Genomic DNA, 16,067 nt, shown 5'->3' with positions numbered 1-16,067 from the left:
TATGTATTGTATTATCATGGCATGCGTGTATGCCAAATAAAATGTTTGCATTAAAATACATGCACGATCGTAGATTTCAATTTTCCATTTCCACTTTCGCCCCAGCCATGTCGGAACTCTCGCTCGCGGGCCTGTCGGTCGCAGCCTCGTCGTCGCTCACGGCCTCGGCCAGCGGCGCCGAGGTCCCGCTCTCGCCCAACCTCCTGCGCAACCTCGGCGACCGGTCCTACGACAAGCGCAAGGGCGCGGCCCTCGAGGTCGAAAACCTCGTCAAGCAGCTGGCCGAGAGCGGGTCGCCGCAGGCGAAGGAGTCGATTCCGCTCATCATCGACCTGCTCCAGCACCAGTTCACGTGCTCGACGAACGCCAACTACCGCAAGGGTGGCCTCATCGGCCTTGCGGGCACGGCCATCGGTCTCATGCACGACGCCAAGCTCTACCTGGACCTGCTCATGCCGCCCGTGCTGCATTGCTTTGACGATCCCGAAAGCCGTGTCCGGTACATCCCACGACCTTTGACGTTGATGGCATATGCATGTCTCTAGGTACTATGCCTGCGAGAGCCTCTACAACATCGCCAAGGTCGCTCGCCAAGACATTCTCAAGTACTTCAACCAAATCTTTGACGGGTACGACCTCGTATATCCTTCATCTATTGTCCAGCAGCTTCACATACGATGTAGCTTGTGCAAGCTCTTTGCTGACGTCGACGTCGACGTCAAGAACGGTGCGAACCTCCTCGACCGGCTTGTCAAGGACATTGTGACCGAGAGCGAGGTCTTTGACGTCGAGCTCTTCATCCCGCTCTTGCACAAGTACATTCGCATGACCAACCCGTACATTCGCCAGCTCCTCGTACTGCCTTCGCGTCCTATGTAGCCTCGTTGAGCTTGAATTACGCACTCGTAGGTGGGCTGGATCACGGTCCTCGACTCGGTGCCCGACATTGAGATGCTCGACTGGCTCCCCGAGTTCCTCGACGGTCTCTTCAACATGCTCAGCGACGGCAACCGCGAGATCCGACAGGCCGCCGACTCGGCGCTCACCGAGTTTCTCCGCGAGATCAAGTCGACGCCGTTCGTGGACTTTGGCCCGATGGTGCACATCCTCGTTGCGCAGTGCCAGTCCAAGGAGCGCTTTACGCGCCTCACGGCTGCCACGTGGGTCCATGAGTTTGTCGTGCTCGGGAAGGAGCGGCTCGTACGCTTCTACGGCGACCTTCTCGGTGCGATCTTGCACTGCATCTCGGACGCTGAGACTGAGATCCGCATCGTCGGCGAGCGTGCCAACTCGGACCTCCTCTCGCTTGTCAAATCCACCGAGTATTCTCAATTGCGAGAACTCAATCTCAAAAATGGCATATCTGTAGGAGCAACGTGGACTTTATGCCGCTCATGTCGAAACTCAATGTCGAGCTGCTCAGCGACCACATTGCGACGCGGATGGCGGCGCTGAGCTGGATTGCCATGCTACTGGAAAAGACGCCGACCCAGCTCACGACGCATATTCACTCGCTACTGCCAACGCTGCTCAAGACGCTCAGGTAGACTCGACCACCACGTGCGTGTTTTGATACATTGATATATATACATATGTGTAGCGATGCCGCGGACCCGGTTGTGCTCTTGGATCTCGAAGTGCTCGCCCGCCTGAGCACGAGTCTGAGCCACCTCGAGTTCTCCAAGGTGCTCCAAGCCGTCATTCAGCTCTTTGCGACCGACAGCCGCCTTCTCGTAGCTCCCCATGTTTTGGATTGCGGCATGTTGATACGTGGATACGGTAGGAGAAGCGCGGCAGCCTCATCATTCGCAAGCTCTGCACGCTGCTGGAGGCCAAGAGCATCTACATGGTCATTGCGACGGTGCTCTCGACGTACGAGGACCTCGAGTTTGTGTCGCTCATGGTTCACACGCTCAACTTGATTTTGCTCACGGCCAACGAACTCGTGTGCCCTTTCTTCCACGAGGGCAACCCTCCTGACGTTGGACTACCGTGGTAGGAGCACTTGCGCACGATCCTGCGCCGCAGTTTTGATGTCGCGGCGTCCCAGGACGACATGAACGTGTTTACGGTGCGACGATGATGATATCGTTGGATCGCTGTGATGAGAGGATGGGAGTAGACGCTCTTTAAGACGTGGTGCCACAACCCCGTCTCGACGTTCAGCCTCTGCCTCCTCGCGCAGTCGTACGAGCTCTCGAACGCGCTCATTTACAAGTTTAGCGAGATTGATGCGTCCGTCGGCTTTCTCATGCAGATCGACAAGCTCGTGCAGCTCCTCGAGTCGCCGATCTTTATCCAGCTGCGCCTCCAGCTCCTCGAGACCCAAGCACCGTACCACGCCAACCTCATGAAGAGCTTGTATGGGCTGCTCATGCTTTTGCCGCAGGTGCATACTTCGCGTGTTGCGCAACATGTCTCATCGTCCGTAGAGCTCGGCGTTTCGGACGCTCCGGGACCGGCTCGCGAGCGTGACCCAGATGACCATGGCGATTGCCAAGCCCGAGCAGCTGCCGACGCCGCCACGCGAGCCGCGCGTGCCGTTGGCGCCATTGCTGCAGACGTTCGATACGATCCAAGCCCAACACACGGCCTTGCGCCACAAGGCGCTCGCTGAAAAGTCGGTGCTGCACCGCACGGCGCCCTAAGCCAACAGGCCACGTGATTCCAAGCAGGATGCGTCGTCGGTCATCATGATACTGTCGTATGCGGTACTGTGTTGCTTCTTGCAGCATCGCCTGGTGGTATTCGTGTCAGAGAGTCAGAGAGCTGTGTCTGAGTGCTTGGCAAGCCAACGACGCCCGGCAGCGTGTCTAACACGACGAGCTGGTCTGGTGCGAATGGCATGTCGTCGGTCTTTTAGCACGTTTGAAACAAAACCTCGCAGCTACACGACGGATTACTGTAGGACCCAGTCCATTACACGAGAGCTCCTCGTACAGCAGCGGTCCTGTCATCATTGTATATAGCGGGAAAAGGTCAAACAGACCTCGTACGTACTTCATTCCTTCACTTGGGTGGACGGCGTCAGCGTTGGAATGCCACCCGTCTTACTCTTGTACCGCACACGTTGGCATTTTCACGGTTTACACACTCTTGAATACACTAGCACCGTTTCTTGACGTTTGTTTGCCCTCTTACAGCCTGTTTTCTATTCGCTACAGTCCTCCTCTCAATGCCTCGCAGCACCCCACCTTCCTTGAGACGAAATGCCACCACATACATGCGGTACATTCCTGCGGGGACGGAGCGGATGGCTCTTCAACGCAAGAAAAAAGAGTTGGAGCGGATCCAAATGGTCCCAAATATGCCTGTTTTAACTTTGATCTGGGAGGGTTCACGGTTTTGACGCACTTTCCCCCCTTATTTTGTCCTAAAACAGCCGTTGCGGGTCGTTCCACCCTTGGTCCCACGACTGCTGGCATCGGATGCCCTTGGATGGGTATAATCCTACCGTGGGACGGTGCGTGGTGTCGTTGGCTTTTTTTCTTTCTGCGTGGAACAGGAACGACACAGGATACGCTGGCTTTGGTTGTGGACGACGCCTGCGGCTGTCTACTCGGCGTGTACGTCGTCTCGAATTTAGTGGATACATGCGCGACAGAGACGGCGTCTGGTCGTGCCAAGAATTGGATTTCTAGCATCTGGGACGCTACGACGTTGCTACGATCGACGCGATGGGAATACCACGGAAGCGAGTGCTGCATTTTCTCGTTGGTGGTTCGCAGTGTCGTGCTCCATTTGGCAGAGAAATTTATGGGCGACCATGTGGGTAATTCCACCCCAAACAACGCTTGTTCGTTGCCATTCCACCGCACGATTTGCAAGCTTAAACTGCAATCTCGGTGGCAGATGGACTGTCCACCACCACTCGATTCGTTGAACTACGACTCATTGCCGATCGCAGTCGCCTTTCTTTTCACGCGCCATTTGCAACACGCCATCAACGAGCTCAGTTTCCAACTTGCGATGGCCTCGACACACCTCGACGCGACGCCGCCGAGCCGCACGCAGCACGAGTTCTCGGCGCTCACGGACGGCAGCCACGATAGCTTCCCGGTCCTCATCCACGACGATGTGCCGAACGAAGAGGAGGTGCTGCACGAAGTCGCGCCGCCGGCCCACTCGCTTTCGTACCGCGCCGACATTGACGGCCTCCGGACGGTCGCGGTCGTCCCCGTCGTCATCTTCCACGCGTACCCGACGGCGTTTGCCGGCGGCTTTATCGGTGTCGACATTTTTTTTGTGATTTCCGGCTTTCTCATTTCCGGCATCCTGTTCAAGCAGTTCAAAGCGTCCAAGTTTACGTACTCGGACTTTTACGCCCGGCGCATTCGGCGCATCTTTCCAGGTCTGCTCCTCATGCTCATTGCGACCGTGAGCATTGGCTGCGCGTGGTACCTCGCGCCGGCACTAAAGTCGATGGCCGCGACGTTGACCGCCGGCTGCGTCTTTGGCGCCAACATTCAAGTGCTCACGCTCAAGATGGGCTACTTTGACGCGAGCATCAAGGAAAACCCGCTCTTGCATCTCTGGTCGCTCGGCGTCGAAGAGCAATTCTACATTTTCTGGCCGCTCTTCGCGTCGCTCGTCATGAAGCTCAGCTACCGCAAGGCGATCGCTGCCCAAGTGTTGGTCTTGGTCGCGAGCTTTGTCTGCAACGTCGCGTTCCTTGGCTACGGCGGCACCAACAACTACGCGTTCTACTTTCCGCTCTCGCGATTCTGGCAAATGGCGGTCGGCGGTCTTCTCTCGTACATCAACCTCCAAAACAAGGTCATGGTCGCCCACCACGGCCTCTGCCATCTGCTCGCGCTGCTCGGTCTCGCAGCGCTCGTCGTTGGTTTTTTCATTATCAACGAAGAAGACGCGTTCCCGGGTTTCTGGGCGCTGCTACCGACCGCCGGTGCCGGCCTCCTCATTGCCAGCGGCCCCCACACGTTTGTGCACAAGTACTTTCTGAGCCTCTACCCGATGGTGTGGATCGGCCAGCTCAGCTACGCGTGGTACCTCTGGCACTGGCCGCTGCTGGTGTTTGCGAAAGCGCACTGGCCGCAGACCGAGCTCCGCCCGTGGTATGCGATGCCGTACTCGATGGTCATCTTGTCGCTGCTGCTGAGTGTCTTCACCTTGTACGGCGTCGAGAACCATTTACGTCGTCGGAAGGCGGCGTGGCTCGTACCGCTTCTCTCGGCGCTCATGGTCGTCATGGCCATGCTTGGCATCTGCATCCAGCTGTACCCGACGGCCTTCTCCGCGCTCGAGTCGTCAGGTCCGTTGCCGCCGTCGCGCGGCCCGATCGTCAACGCCACCGACACCGAGCCGCCCAACATGAGCAAGCCGCCGATGTTTGAGCAGCCGACGGCCGCCAAGATCCGCGCGGCCATCGACGAGCACGAAGACGGTCCCGGCTACTCGTGGCTGGCGCAGGGCGGGCCGTACGGTTGGGCACCCGAGTCGTCGGTTCTCAACCCGGACAAGCCGACTGCGACCTTTGTGGTTGGCGACTCGCACGGCCACATGCTCAAGATCCGGTACTCGCACCTTAACACGCTCGCGGCGAATGCAAGCGCGCCACACCGGTTCCCGTCCGCGGTGTTTTACACGGCCAACGGCATGCCGCCGCTGAGCTGCAACGCCGACCACGCCAAGGCCGTCGACGCCATCAAGATGGTCAAGCCCAAGTCGGTGCTCTACGCGTCCGATTGGAAGCAGTTTCTGCGCTTTGGGAGCAGCTCGGCGAGTGCGAGCGCATCGCCGCGTTGCTGCACGCGCAGCTACGCGGATGCGTGCGACTACCAGTCCAAAGGCGACGTCGAGGCCATGATCAAGACGCTCACGGACGAGCTCACGTCGTTTACAAAGCTCGGCATCCAGGTGTATGTCGCGGGCCTCAACCCGGAGGGGAAAGAGTTCAACCCGAAGAACATGCTCAGCGGCAGCGGCGTCGGCAAGGTCGACCCGGTCTCGCGGGCTGCGTACGAAGCGATGCCGCAGATCGCGTACCTCAACCAATTGCTCGTGGCGGCGACCAAGGCAGCGAACGCGACGCTCATCAACTTTGCCGACAACCAGTGCTACAAGGACACGTGCCAAGTGCTCTCGAACGTCGGCGAACCCATCATGCGCGACGACGACCATTTCCGACCCGCGTACGTCAAGCACTACCTTAGCGTCATCGACCAGGTGATTGACGCCGCACGATACTAATCCTACTAGAACCAACGATACATTTTTATACACGTCTCTTCTCTGCTGGAAGGGATTATTACCCAACCTGTTGACGTAGCCGGCGTGCTGAAGCTGATAGCAAGGGAGAGCATTTCCGGAATTTACGGCAATGTGCTTAAAACTACGGAGAATTTCTCAAGAAACCCGCAATTTGCCTCCTATCGTCCTGCAAACGTCATCTACCATATGCAATGGGGCGGAATGCAGCGTAGCAACGGGGGGATGTCTCACAGCAGGTGCCATCCCAGCCACACACGCCACTCCGACTTTGCGCTGATCGCCTGGGTGGGAAATTTCTGCGCCCGTACTATCAGCAAAACAAAACAGTGGAATCGACGGCCCGTGCACGGATACACTGTAGTGGCTAACATGGCAACACGATCTCGCGCAATAAATCCATGGCACCTTGCGATGGGATGCAACGATTCGAGTGGATTTAAATTTCTTTTTCTAGTATCTTGATGAATGCTTGCTTGCTGGATTCAAACGCTGAGCGGAGAAAGAACCGACGAGACGGAGCATAGTCTGGTGCAAGACGCGCAGGAACCTCAGAAATTGGATTTTTCGCGGCTGATGACGGGCTTTTGGCGCCCAAGTGCAACGGCGCCACGCAGGCGTTTGTATTGATGATGAGGTTCTTGTTTATACACGTACAGTACCAAGTACATGCAGACAAATAACCTGGATTTGAGGAAGTTGGGAGTGAGTGAGCTCAAGGCCTGAGCTCACTCACTGGAATGGACCCCACTCGCAGAGTGATAGCTCGTACGCAGGCTCCTGTACTCGGACCACTTAACAGAGGAGTGCAAGTCCAAGTGTGTACGTGTACCAGACACATGCGTAAAATAGGCCAGAGCACCGCGATGGTCAACATGAGGCCGCAGCCTCGTCGTAAAGAAAACCAAGGTTATGGACCCTGATAAAGCCGACGAGGGTTCGCGGACGACGCATCAGAAGATGGTGCCAAGCACTGTCCGAACGTCCTTGATGTAGCTACACTCGACGAGCAAGTGCTTGAACGACTCGACAAACTCGGAGCAAAAGAGGCGAGGAGCGTCACTGCACTGCCTTGCCGCATAGCTACCTCGAATACGGTACACCGCTTTATAGTCGAGTACGTAAATTGCCGAGACGAAGCCTTGTCAGCATAAAGCACTTAGATCCCGTTGCCGTCTTTTTCGATTCGCGCTCCAGCCTCTACACCCCTACCCCGCTACCAGGGTAGGAACTAATATCGATCGTTTCCACACGTCAAAGTATACTCTTTTCTGCTGCAAGTCGAGCTGTGTCGCTTGCTAGCCTTTGCAAATGCGACGGCGGGTAAGGTACTACTGGCCGCGCACCGCCACTCGTTCTTGTCTTGCATAGGACGACCTGCTAAGCACCCATACATGTTCATAGCATGGCAACCTCCATGAGGGATGAAAAAGACAATATCGACCAACAAAACGACGTGAACACAAGTCCATCGTAGTGATTCATTTATACAAGCGTGTACGTCCACACCATTGGAGCGGTGGTGTGGTTGCCGTGCGGACTTGCGAGCGTAAAGACTGGTTGGAAGAGATCGGCCGGCGGAATCTGGTCGCTGTCGCAGCCGTCGCAGCGCGCGAGGTACTTGCCGTTCGCGACGTTGCGGAGCATAATCTGGTTGTAGCTGACTTGTGTGCACGTCCATTGATGCGCGCTCGACGCGCCTTCCACGGTGAAGGGAAGCATGACCTGGTCGGGCTCGACGACACCGGGCGCACGGTTCATGCTCGGCGCCAGCACGTTGTTGTCGATCCCGTTGAAGCCGTTGGCGTGGAGCGAGATGAGATTGTTTCCGTCAAGCTGCTGGATGGTCCACGTGTTACTCTTCACACTGGTCAGGAATACGCTAAAGTCCTTGGAGTCCTTGACGCAGTTACTGCAGGCGGACAAGGCGTCATCGTTGTCCGCCTTGAGCGTCACCACTGCGTTCTTGGCAAACAAACACGGAGGACCGACGGGCGGCGGGTTCGTCGTGGGCATCTCGCCGCACGCGTCATGGCCCAAGGCCGAAGCAACGATGGTAGCGACGAGGTAGGCGAGGCGGCGTCCGTGCATGTTGGCGTTCGAAGCAAAATTGAACATGACATCAAAGCAGGAGGACCACGATGAGACCTTTGCGAGGTTAGTGGAGTCATTTGCTGTCCACCAACTTGGACATATGTGCGTTTCTAGTCTTCTTCGTAACGATCGTACATGTCCCATCGACAACTCCTCGCTGCAAACATTTAGATCTCCTGATAGCTTTTGCTGATAGCGTGTGCTGATAGCGTGTGCTGATAGCGTCTGCTGATGCCAGTTGCCTGGGACACGTGTTGACTCCATGCATGCGAGACGGTGTAGACTGGATTCGTCGACCGCCTCGTCTCACGGGTAGCCACAACGTCCTACCACTGCAATCACATATTGCAGTCACTGCAGTACAAGCTGCATGGCGGGTTTGACGGATGACGGTCTGGCTCGCTCGCGAACTCTGCGGTCACATACTTTGTTGGTGCCTGGAGAAACCCAATACCATTCCTTTGGCTACCCGTTGACGCCGCATCATGTCTTGGTATCGTACTGTAGCTAAGAGAAGAGGATCCAGTGGTAGAGACGAGCGTGGTGTTCTCAACATACGTCAACAAGCGCTTTGCTTATCGTGGTGGTCCATCCTCTGTGATGCCATGGGCCGCGCACGTCGTCATCCCGACCCTCGACGCAGCTCCACTGGACAAGCATCCTACCACGCGGTTATTGCTGTCTTTACAAGTGTGAGGCACTACAGTCGCTCGGTAGCATGCGTCGATGCCTTGCATTCAAAATCTCCCGACGTCTTCCGACACTCGTCGCTCTCTCGTTCTCGTTGGAAACCACTTTCCACTGCGACAACTACCAAAAGACAAGTTGTTCACACATGGACACGACACATTTGACTACATTATTCTTTTGACAATACGAAGAGTACACTGATCTGTCACACTCGCTAGACGTCAATCCCGTCGGTCGCAAAATCGGACAAGTAGGACAAGTCGACGACGCTGCTGGACTTGAGGCGGCCTTCCGGGACACTGCTCGGCTCGGCGCCGCCAAGGTGCTCGGCCTCGGCGCGCAAGTTGTACGCACTGCGCGAGCTCTCGAGGCGGTTCCGGCCCGCCGACCGAAACATCGTGTCGTCCAGCATCGACGGCCGCAGCGACGATGGCGAGTACACAGCGACGCGGCAGTCGGTGCACGTGCGCTCGTCACAGCAGCGTTTGCAAAAGACGTCGCCGCACGCGCTGCAATTGCGCGGCTTGAGGAAAAACCGGAACGGCCGGCTGCAATGGCCGCAGCGGGGGCCGCGCCGACGACCGCTTCGCCAAGAGGCCCTCCAGCGTGTAGATGTGCTTGACGCGCGCCTGCAAGCCTGCGTTAATGGCCCACGTCGGGAGGTGGCCGCCAAAGTCGACATTCAGCACAAGCGTCACCGTGTACGCGCCGGCCAATGCGCTGCATTCGCGAAAGACATAACCCGAGGCAAACACCTTGGCGCGGAGGCAGCCGCGCACTGGCATGCAGTCGTCGTCGTCGACCGAGTGCAAGGCACGGGCAAAGCCCACGCGTCCATGCGACGTGATGAACGTGTCAAAGTACTCGACGTACCGCAGGTCGCGGCGCTGGACAAGCGGGATCGGCAGCGGGAGGAGGCTCCAGCGGCTGCCCGCAAACGAGTGCTCGGTGAGCGGCAGCAGCGTTCGCAGCAGCTCGGTGCGCGTCGTATCAAGGCCAAAGCCCGTGGTGGCCGCCTTACGAAAGTGGCCGCAGATGTCGTGCAGCGAAGCCTTGAGCGTCGTCGTCGCGGTCAAGGTCGCGACCTCGGGCGGGTAGTGCATGGGCGAGTCAGTCTCGACGGCCGCGATGAGCTCCTTGAAGGCCGTCCGCGCGAGGTGGAGCTCGTCGGTCGTCGGCCCGCCCGGGTGCAGCGTGAGTTCGACCATCGGCAACGCGTTTGGAAATGAATGACACACCAGCAGACACGGACGAATGTTCTCACTGCATGGAGCCAGCTGGCGACAATTGCCTTAGAAAGTACACTTCCAATCTCGAAGAAAGGCGCAGGACGACCCTGTAGCAGCTCCTCAGAGCGCGTTTAAAGCTTGAACAAGGCGTACATATAGACGGCGTGGTGTCGTTGGGCGAGCCGAGCCAAGGTCCACCGCGGGTACCACGCCCGGATTGCCTCGGAGATTCGTTGGTGGTGGGACTGTGGGATTTCTCACATGATAAAGCAGGAGATTCATGTTAACGTTTCGCAACCTCAGGGGTCTATGGACCCTTGGCATACCTGGTTCTGTAGTCGCGCCATAGCACGACCTGCTTGCTCGTTGAATCGCGCGTGTGGAAGAAAGCGTGTGTTTTGAGCACACCTCTTCGATCCTGGCCCGGAGGTGTGAGTGTAAAAATTCTCGCCGTCGGCTACACACAACGACGGACCGTGGACGAGCTTCTTCCACACGCATGCTAAGAACGTGCAAGCTACTATGTCTCTATCCTGATTAGTTTCAATCCTTCCGCGCTGCAAGCCGGTGGTCGAGATTGGTAGTGGCCCGCTCTGTACTGATATAGGGTAATTGCACTGTGGACACAACCGCATGAGCCAATCTCGACGTCTGTAGAGACTAGGCGTCGATGGCTCCGTTGAAGCTTTTATGCAAGCCTCGCGACGCGTAGAAGGCCTGCGTCGGACCATGTTTGGTATCGGACCGTCTTTCGGTGATCGATGATGCTGGTACCTGAGAACGGCAGTAAAGCACCCCACGTCTACTAACCCGCCCCACCCGCCATCGCATATTCGTCGGCTCTCTCTCCTCCTGCAGTGTCGGCTCGTCTGTGTCCGCGCTGTCTTTGACGGTTGCTTGCAAGTCGACGAAGAGGGTGTTATTTCTTACTGGCGAAGAATTAAAGGCTAGTTACGTGGTTACGATGATCATGTCGAAGCAGATGGAGACACGAGAGGGGTAGTAGCGGCTTGAAGCCTAGCTCTCGCGTACTATGACGCTGACGTTGTTGTCTGGCCGCCGAGGTGAAGAAAATCAAGTCGCCGTTGAAAACCAACAGGACTTGACCACCCAGATCACAAACACTGGGGTCTCCATAGCTCTCGATGGCCACGAGGTCGTTGCTATATCTGAGTTTCTATCTATCCTAGCGATGGTGCCTCAGAGAGAAGATCGAGCGGCCATCGCGCGCCTGAGGCGCACTCCCAGAGTTTTACAGCGGAACGATGTCATCGAATTCTGTCATCCTCGGGACCGCTACGACTCAAAATGCAAACTGAGCACGCACCAGTCGTTTTCAATCCTTCGTTCAAGCCATACAGGGCAATATCGGTTTCTAGAGGTTATCGCAAGCGATGCCTTCAAGCTGGCGCGTGCTGCAAAGGACCAATGGAAGAACCCATCTCGTCCAAAGTCTCGCCATCTCGTACAAACTGAAGTTGCATAGCTGCACGACTCTGCACCAGGCCGTGTGTGGAGGCACCGATGGGATCCAGCAATCAACTGGTTGCAATCTGCTCACAGTATTTGAATACTATAATAGTCACACTATATTCAAAAACGCATTGATCCACAGACAAGATGATCGATCATTGACGTGATGCGCAATACGCTCCGCGACACGGTCCAAGAGTAAGCAGATCGCTTGCGTGTCATCGGTGTTGGCGCGGAAAGGTGTCTACGTGGCACTGATGCCACGCACGTCCCCTGCTTGTATGGAACACTATTTACGTGACTTGACTTGGCCGTTTCGATGTATGTCTTTTGGGAGGTTTTCCTGCTATAACCAACCATTGGCTGCTTGCTGCTGCTTGAAACACCGCGGACTCATCTTGGATCCTCGACGCGACGATGAAGTTGACGATGAAGGCGAAGCACAAGCCCGCTGCGGCCAAGGTAACGCTGGCCGCGCCGGCCAAGAAGGAAGCGGCGCCGGCCAGCGACGCCTCAGCCGACGAAGGCGAGAGCGGCTCGGAGGACGAAGGGGAGACCGGCTCGGCCGACGACGAGGTCGACGCCGACCACGAGAGCGAGGACGAGGCCGACGACATGGAAGAAAACGACATGGATGAAGATGAAGGCGCGGTGGGCTTTGCTGACGCCATGAGCAAGGTCCTTGGACAGAACGTTGACACGGAGAAGGCGCCGATTCTGGCCAAGCGCATCACGGCGCAGATGCGTGAGATCTCCAAGGACAAGAAAGAAACCACCGAGTCCAAGATCAGCGCCAAGGCCAAGCGACTCCGCGATGAGAAGGACATGGTCATCCCTAGTGTCGCCACGATGGCCCAGGACAAGGCCCTCCGGACGATCGCGACCAAGGGCGTTGTTGCGCTCTTCAACGCGATCGCCAAGCACCAACACGCGTCGGCGGGCACGACCGACACCAAGTCCAAGGAGATCAAGTCGATGGACAAGGATGCGTTCCTTGGCTTGCTCAAGCAATCGTCGAAGAAGCAAGCGACGGAAGAGCCCAAGCCCGAGGCGTCGACGTGGTCGGTTGTCCAGGACGACTTTATGATGGGTGCCAAGATGAAGGACTGGGACAAGGACGACGACGAGGCCGCCGATGCCGACGACTGGAACGTCGAGCTCGACTCGGACGAGGATGCATCCGCCAAGAAGACGAAGAAGAAGGCGCCGGCGGCCAAGGGCGGCAAGAAGCCATCATCGACCACCAAGAAGCCGGCTGCAAAGAAGCAGAAGACCAAATAGAACTTATTTCGAATTACATAATTTTGCAATACAACACAAACCAAAACACGCACGTGCTTTGTAGCACCATGCATACACGTGTGTGTTGTTGTAGTGCTCTCTCATCCGTGTCCAAGGTCCGCCGCCTCCTGCGTCGCTTGACCCCCCTGCACCAAGATCGCCATGCCCATCAACGCATCGACTAAAATCACGCAACTTTTGTCGCGTCCTTCCAAGATCATCGAGTCGCCCGGCACACAGATAGCATGTTTCTTCCATCCAATAACTAGATCTTTCTGATAAAACCGTCTTGGCCGTCGCGTAGACCGTCGCGTCCTCGCCAGCACGATGCAGCAGCGTGTAGGCGCGCAGAATGGGGTGTGCTTAGCTGCCTACAGGTACCTAGCACGTCGTATCCGGATGCCGGAACCGCACCACTGGCCACAATGGGGTAAAAAAAGACACGTGTCTTTTAATCCTCTAAGACCCACCATACCATACAATGCTGAGGTTATAAAAACAAACGGAGCGTGCAAATGGGACGTCTTTTAAACAATCCGACGTCCGATTGGTCAAAATGCAAATGCAAAATTGGTTGGCTCAAACGAGCAATGGTCTGTGCACCGCCAAGCCGAAATTGCTTCATTTGCTATTCGCTAAAAACTACACCATGGTCAAGCAGAAGAACCACACGGCCCGCAACCAGACCGTCAAGGCCCACAAGAACGGTATCCGCAAGCCGCACAAGCACCGCTACCACTCGACGAAGGGCGTACGTCCACACCTCAATCTGTAGCGCGGAAAGCTTATTGCGTTCTGATAGCTTGACCCCAAGTTCTTGCGCAACCAGCGTTTCGCCAAGAAGTACAACAAGAAGCACGTCGCCGCCAAGAAGGACGAGTAAATTAACTCGACTACGACTGGACGCCTTTGACGCTGCGTCGTTGCGGCGGCGCGTCGACGACGGTATGGTGTGTTGTTTAACACTCGGAACGATATTCTTGCTTGACCTACCTTGTCGACTTGACCGTTTTTTTACCCCGTGCTTGATTGCATGAAGTGCCATAGTAGGACCCTGCAAGCGGCCACGACACGAGCACCGCTTTGGAGATGAGGATCCATCAAATCACTTATCTACATTCTCTGAACCGCGTGAAGAGAACCTTTGAGTCTGATCCAAAGCTCGCTCGCTCGTGTCGTAGCCACAACGCGCCAGCACTCGATATGATGATCACACCAAATCACTTATCTACATTCTCTGATCTACGTGAAGAGAACCTTGTATCTGATCGAGTGCTTATGCGACCTCGTCACTTTGTGACATACGATAGTCTAGTTTTACATCTAATACATCATTTTATGGAGGAATTCGAGTCTCGTGTTACCCACGACGCAGCGTCGAGGCTGTCGCTACCTTCGAGGCGGGAGGAAGCACTTCGGTCTCCAGCTCGGACCGCACCTCACATGCTGGTCCTTGATATTACCTGACACTTAATCACGTTGACCGAGGGCGATTCAAACTACAGGTAGTATGTCCTGGTGATCAACCACTATTGAATGAATTTTGGAATGGAGTTATACAGCGGCTTAAATAATCGCGTCGCAAATCTATACGACGACGTCGATGGCCGAGTGGTGCGTCACGGTCGCCGCGAGGTGCGTGCGCACACGGCAGAGCTGCTCGAAAACCTGGGCCGGCGTCGGCTGCACGACGTTGCTGCGGATCGTCTTTGGCAAAATGACCAAGTGCTTTGCGTTTTCCATGCACGCGGCGCGAAGTGCATCGGGGCCGTAGCAGGTGAGGACAACGCTTGCGCCGCGGAGGGCGGGCGACGTGGTGCAGATCGAATGCAGCATTTGGCTGTACCATTGCGTGTTGGGGTCGGTCGCGGCGCAGAGCAGCTGGATGCGCGTCTGGAGGGCGGGCGACTCGAAGAGCGCCGCGCACCGAGGAAAGAAGGTACGGCAGAGGTATTCGATGTACGCACTGTTGTCTTCGGCGAGGACGAAGACCGTGCCGTAGGCCTGCGCATCGAGGAGCACGTTCACAATCGCAGCGTCAAGCTCGGCAAACGCTCGCGAAAGCGAGGCATGGAGGGGCCGACCTTGCGCATGGATCCACGCAGTCGGGCATAAAAAGCCGGTCCAGGAAAAGACCGTCGCGGTCTCAATATGGATCGACGTCAATGGCATCCTCGGCGTGAGCGGAAAGCTCGTGAGTGGGTTGAAGACCGAGGACGACGCCAGCATGGTACTAGTATTGATGGACGAGTGCAAGTTCAAAAATGAGCCATGGCGATCTCCTCGCGTCTTTTTTCAATCTCGTATGTTTCTATACAAATATTTAGTATACATTAAACATTGGTATTGTACGACAATGACAATCACTCGGCATATCCTCCAAGGACCATCACCATCCCAACCACGGACCAGCGCGCTAGGTCCACGCCGGGTCGTAAAGAGAGGCTTGGGTAGCTAAAGTTTTGTCCAAGGTGAATAACATTAGGTAGGTTACAGGTCGACGCAGACAGGCGCCAGTGGGGTTGCGATCGAGAGGTCGAGCGGTGTCGCGTGCCTGACAATCCGATCCAGATGCGAATCGACCTGCCGCAGCCGGGCCTCCATGCTCGAGACAGACGTGGCCGTTGCCATAGTGTAGATGGCTTTGGGTAAGACTGTTGCGAGACGTTTGGCGATTCGGTGGCAGGCTGCGCGCAGCGCGTCAGGGCCAAAGACAGTGAGCGCCACCGTGCACTGCGTCCGCACCGCCCGGGCTTGGGCGACGATCTCCGTCAGCATGGCGTCGTACATGTCGTTGGTCGAAGCCTGTGGCGCCTTGAAGACCATGGCCGGCGCATGTCGCTCGAGGAGGCGCGACGTGTGTGGGAAATGAGCATTGAGCTCCATCACGAACGCGTCCGGCGTGTCTTCGACGGCCAAGAAAACGTGGCCGAGGCGCGAAGCGTGGGCAAGCACGTCGGCGACGCATCGATCCACGGCCTTGCACGCGCTCCGTGCGATGCTCATGAACGGAAACCGGTGCTCGGTCGTTGTGCCCAGCCAGCTCATGGGACTGCAAAAGTGTGACCACGA

General features: G+C 56.6%; 8 protein-coding genes across 8 annotated transcripts; 4 read left to right on the top strand and 4 right to left on the bottom strand.

The window, feature by feature from the left end:
* Positions 1-107: 107 nt before the first annotated feature.
* SPRG_09582 (hypothetical protein) lies at positions 108-2,659 on the top strand (the record flags this gene model as incomplete). The annotated part of the gene is made up of 10 exons (XM_012349008.1): positions 108-499; positions 546-629; positions 684-855; positions 910-1,322; positions 1,370-1,543; positions 1,601-1,733; positions 1,784-1,945; positions 2,000-2,071; positions 2,123-2,389; positions 2,433-2,659. The coding sequence occupies 10 exons, from the start codon at positions 108-110 to the stop codon at positions 2,646-2,648; spliced, it is 2,085 nt and encodes a 694-aa protein (XP_012204398.1). The 3' UTR covers positions 2,649-2,659.
* A 1,281-nt stretch (positions 2,660-3,940) lies between these two features.
* SPRG_09581 (hypothetical protein) lies at positions 3,941-6,258 on the top strand. The gene has a single exon (XM_012349007.1). It carries the CDS (start codon positions 3,970-3,972, stop codon positions 6,208-6,210), a length of 2,241 nt encoding a protein of 746 aa, XP_012204397.1. The 5' UTR covers positions 3,941-3,969; the 3' UTR covers positions 6,211-6,258.
* A 1,455-nt stretch (positions 6,259-7,713) lies between these two features.
* Positions 7,714-8,319, bottom strand: SPRG_09580 (hypothetical protein; the record flags this gene model as incomplete). The annotated part of the gene is made up of 1 exon (XM_012349006.1): positions 7,714-8,319. The coding sequence occupies one exon, from the start codon at positions 8,317-8,319 to the stop codon at positions 7,714-7,716; it is 606 nt and encodes a 201-aa protein (XP_012204396.1).
* A 907-nt stretch (positions 8,320-9,226) lies between these two features.
* On the bottom strand, positions 9,227-10,220 carry SPRG_09579 (hypothetical protein; the record flags this gene model as incomplete). Its single annotated transcript, XM_012349005.1, has 2 exons — positions 9,227-9,560; positions 9,595-10,220. The coding sequence occupies 2 exons, from the start codon at positions 10,218-10,220 to the stop codon at positions 9,227-9,229; spliced, it is 960 nt and encodes a 319-aa protein (XP_012204395.1).
* A 1,866-nt stretch (positions 10,221-12,086) lies between these two features.
* On the top strand, positions 12,087-13,040 carry SPRG_09578 (hypothetical protein). The gene has a single exon (XM_012349004.1). The coding sequence runs from the start codon at positions 12,132-12,134 to the stop codon at positions 12,993-12,995; it is 864 nt and encodes a 287-aa protein (XP_012204394.1). The 5' UTR covers positions 12,087-12,131; the 3' UTR covers positions 12,996-13,040.
* Positions 13,041-13,597: 557 nt separating this feature from the next.
* On the top strand, positions 13,598-14,011 carry SPRG_09577 (hypothetical protein). Its single transcript, XM_012349003.1, has 2 exons — positions 13,598-13,746; positions 13,798-14,011. Exons 1-2 carry the CDS (start codon positions 13,645-13,647, stop codon positions 13,876-13,878), a joined length of 183 nt encoding a protein of 60 aa, XP_012204393.1. The 5' UTR covers positions 13,598-13,644; the 3' UTR covers positions 13,879-14,011.
* Positions 14,012-14,528: 517 nt separating this feature from the next.
* On the bottom strand, positions 14,529-15,224 carry SPRG_09576 (hypothetical protein; the record flags this gene model as incomplete). Its single annotated transcript, XM_012349002.1, has 1 exon — positions 14,529-15,224. One exon carries the CDS (start codon positions 15,222-15,224, stop codon positions 14,583-14,585), a length of 642 nt encoding a protein of 213 aa, XP_012204392.1. The 3' UTR covers positions 14,529-14,582.
* A 261-nt stretch (positions 15,225-15,485) lies between these two features.
* Positions 15,486-16,043, bottom strand: SPRG_09575 (hypothetical protein; the record flags this gene model as incomplete). The annotated part of the gene is made up of 1 exon (XM_012349001.1): positions 15,486-16,043. The coding sequence occupies one exon, from the start codon at positions 16,041-16,043 to the stop codon at positions 15,486-15,488; it is 558 nt and encodes a 185-aa protein (XP_012204391.1).
* Between the last annotated feature and the right edge of the window lie 24 nt (positions 16,044-16,067).

Source organism: Saprolegnia parasitica (genome assembly GCF_000151545.1).
Source record: "Saprolegnia parasitica CBS 223.65 unplaced genomic scaffold supercont2.49, whole genome shotgun sequence".
NCBI lineage: Eukaryota > Oomycota > Saprolegniomycetes > Saprolegniales > Saprolegniaceae > Saprolegnia > Saprolegnia parasitica.
The sequence above is the reverse complement of the archived record's forward strand: the minus strand, read 5'-3'. Positions and strand labels throughout refer to the sequence as shown.

What these genes read in the sequence shown, in the direction of transcription:
- SPRG_09578 (XM_012349004.1), top strand. Translation starts at nt 12,132, where the DNA reads ATGAAGTTGACGATGAAGGCGAAGCACAAGCCCGCTGCGGCCAAGGTA.
- SPRG_09581 (XM_012349007.1), top strand. Translation starts at nt 3,970, where the DNA reads ATGGCCTCGACACACCTCGACGCGACGCCGCCGAGCCGCACGCAGCAC.
- SPRG_09577 (XM_012349003.1), top strand. Translation starts at nt 13,645, where the DNA reads ATGGTCAAGCAGAAGAACCACACGGCCCGCAACCAGACCGTCAAGGCC. An exon ending in GCTACCACTCGACGAAGGGC is followed by an intron (nt 13,747 to 13,797) that starts GTACGTCCACAC and finishes GCGTTCTGATAG; the next exon opens with CTTGACCCCAAGTTCTTGCG.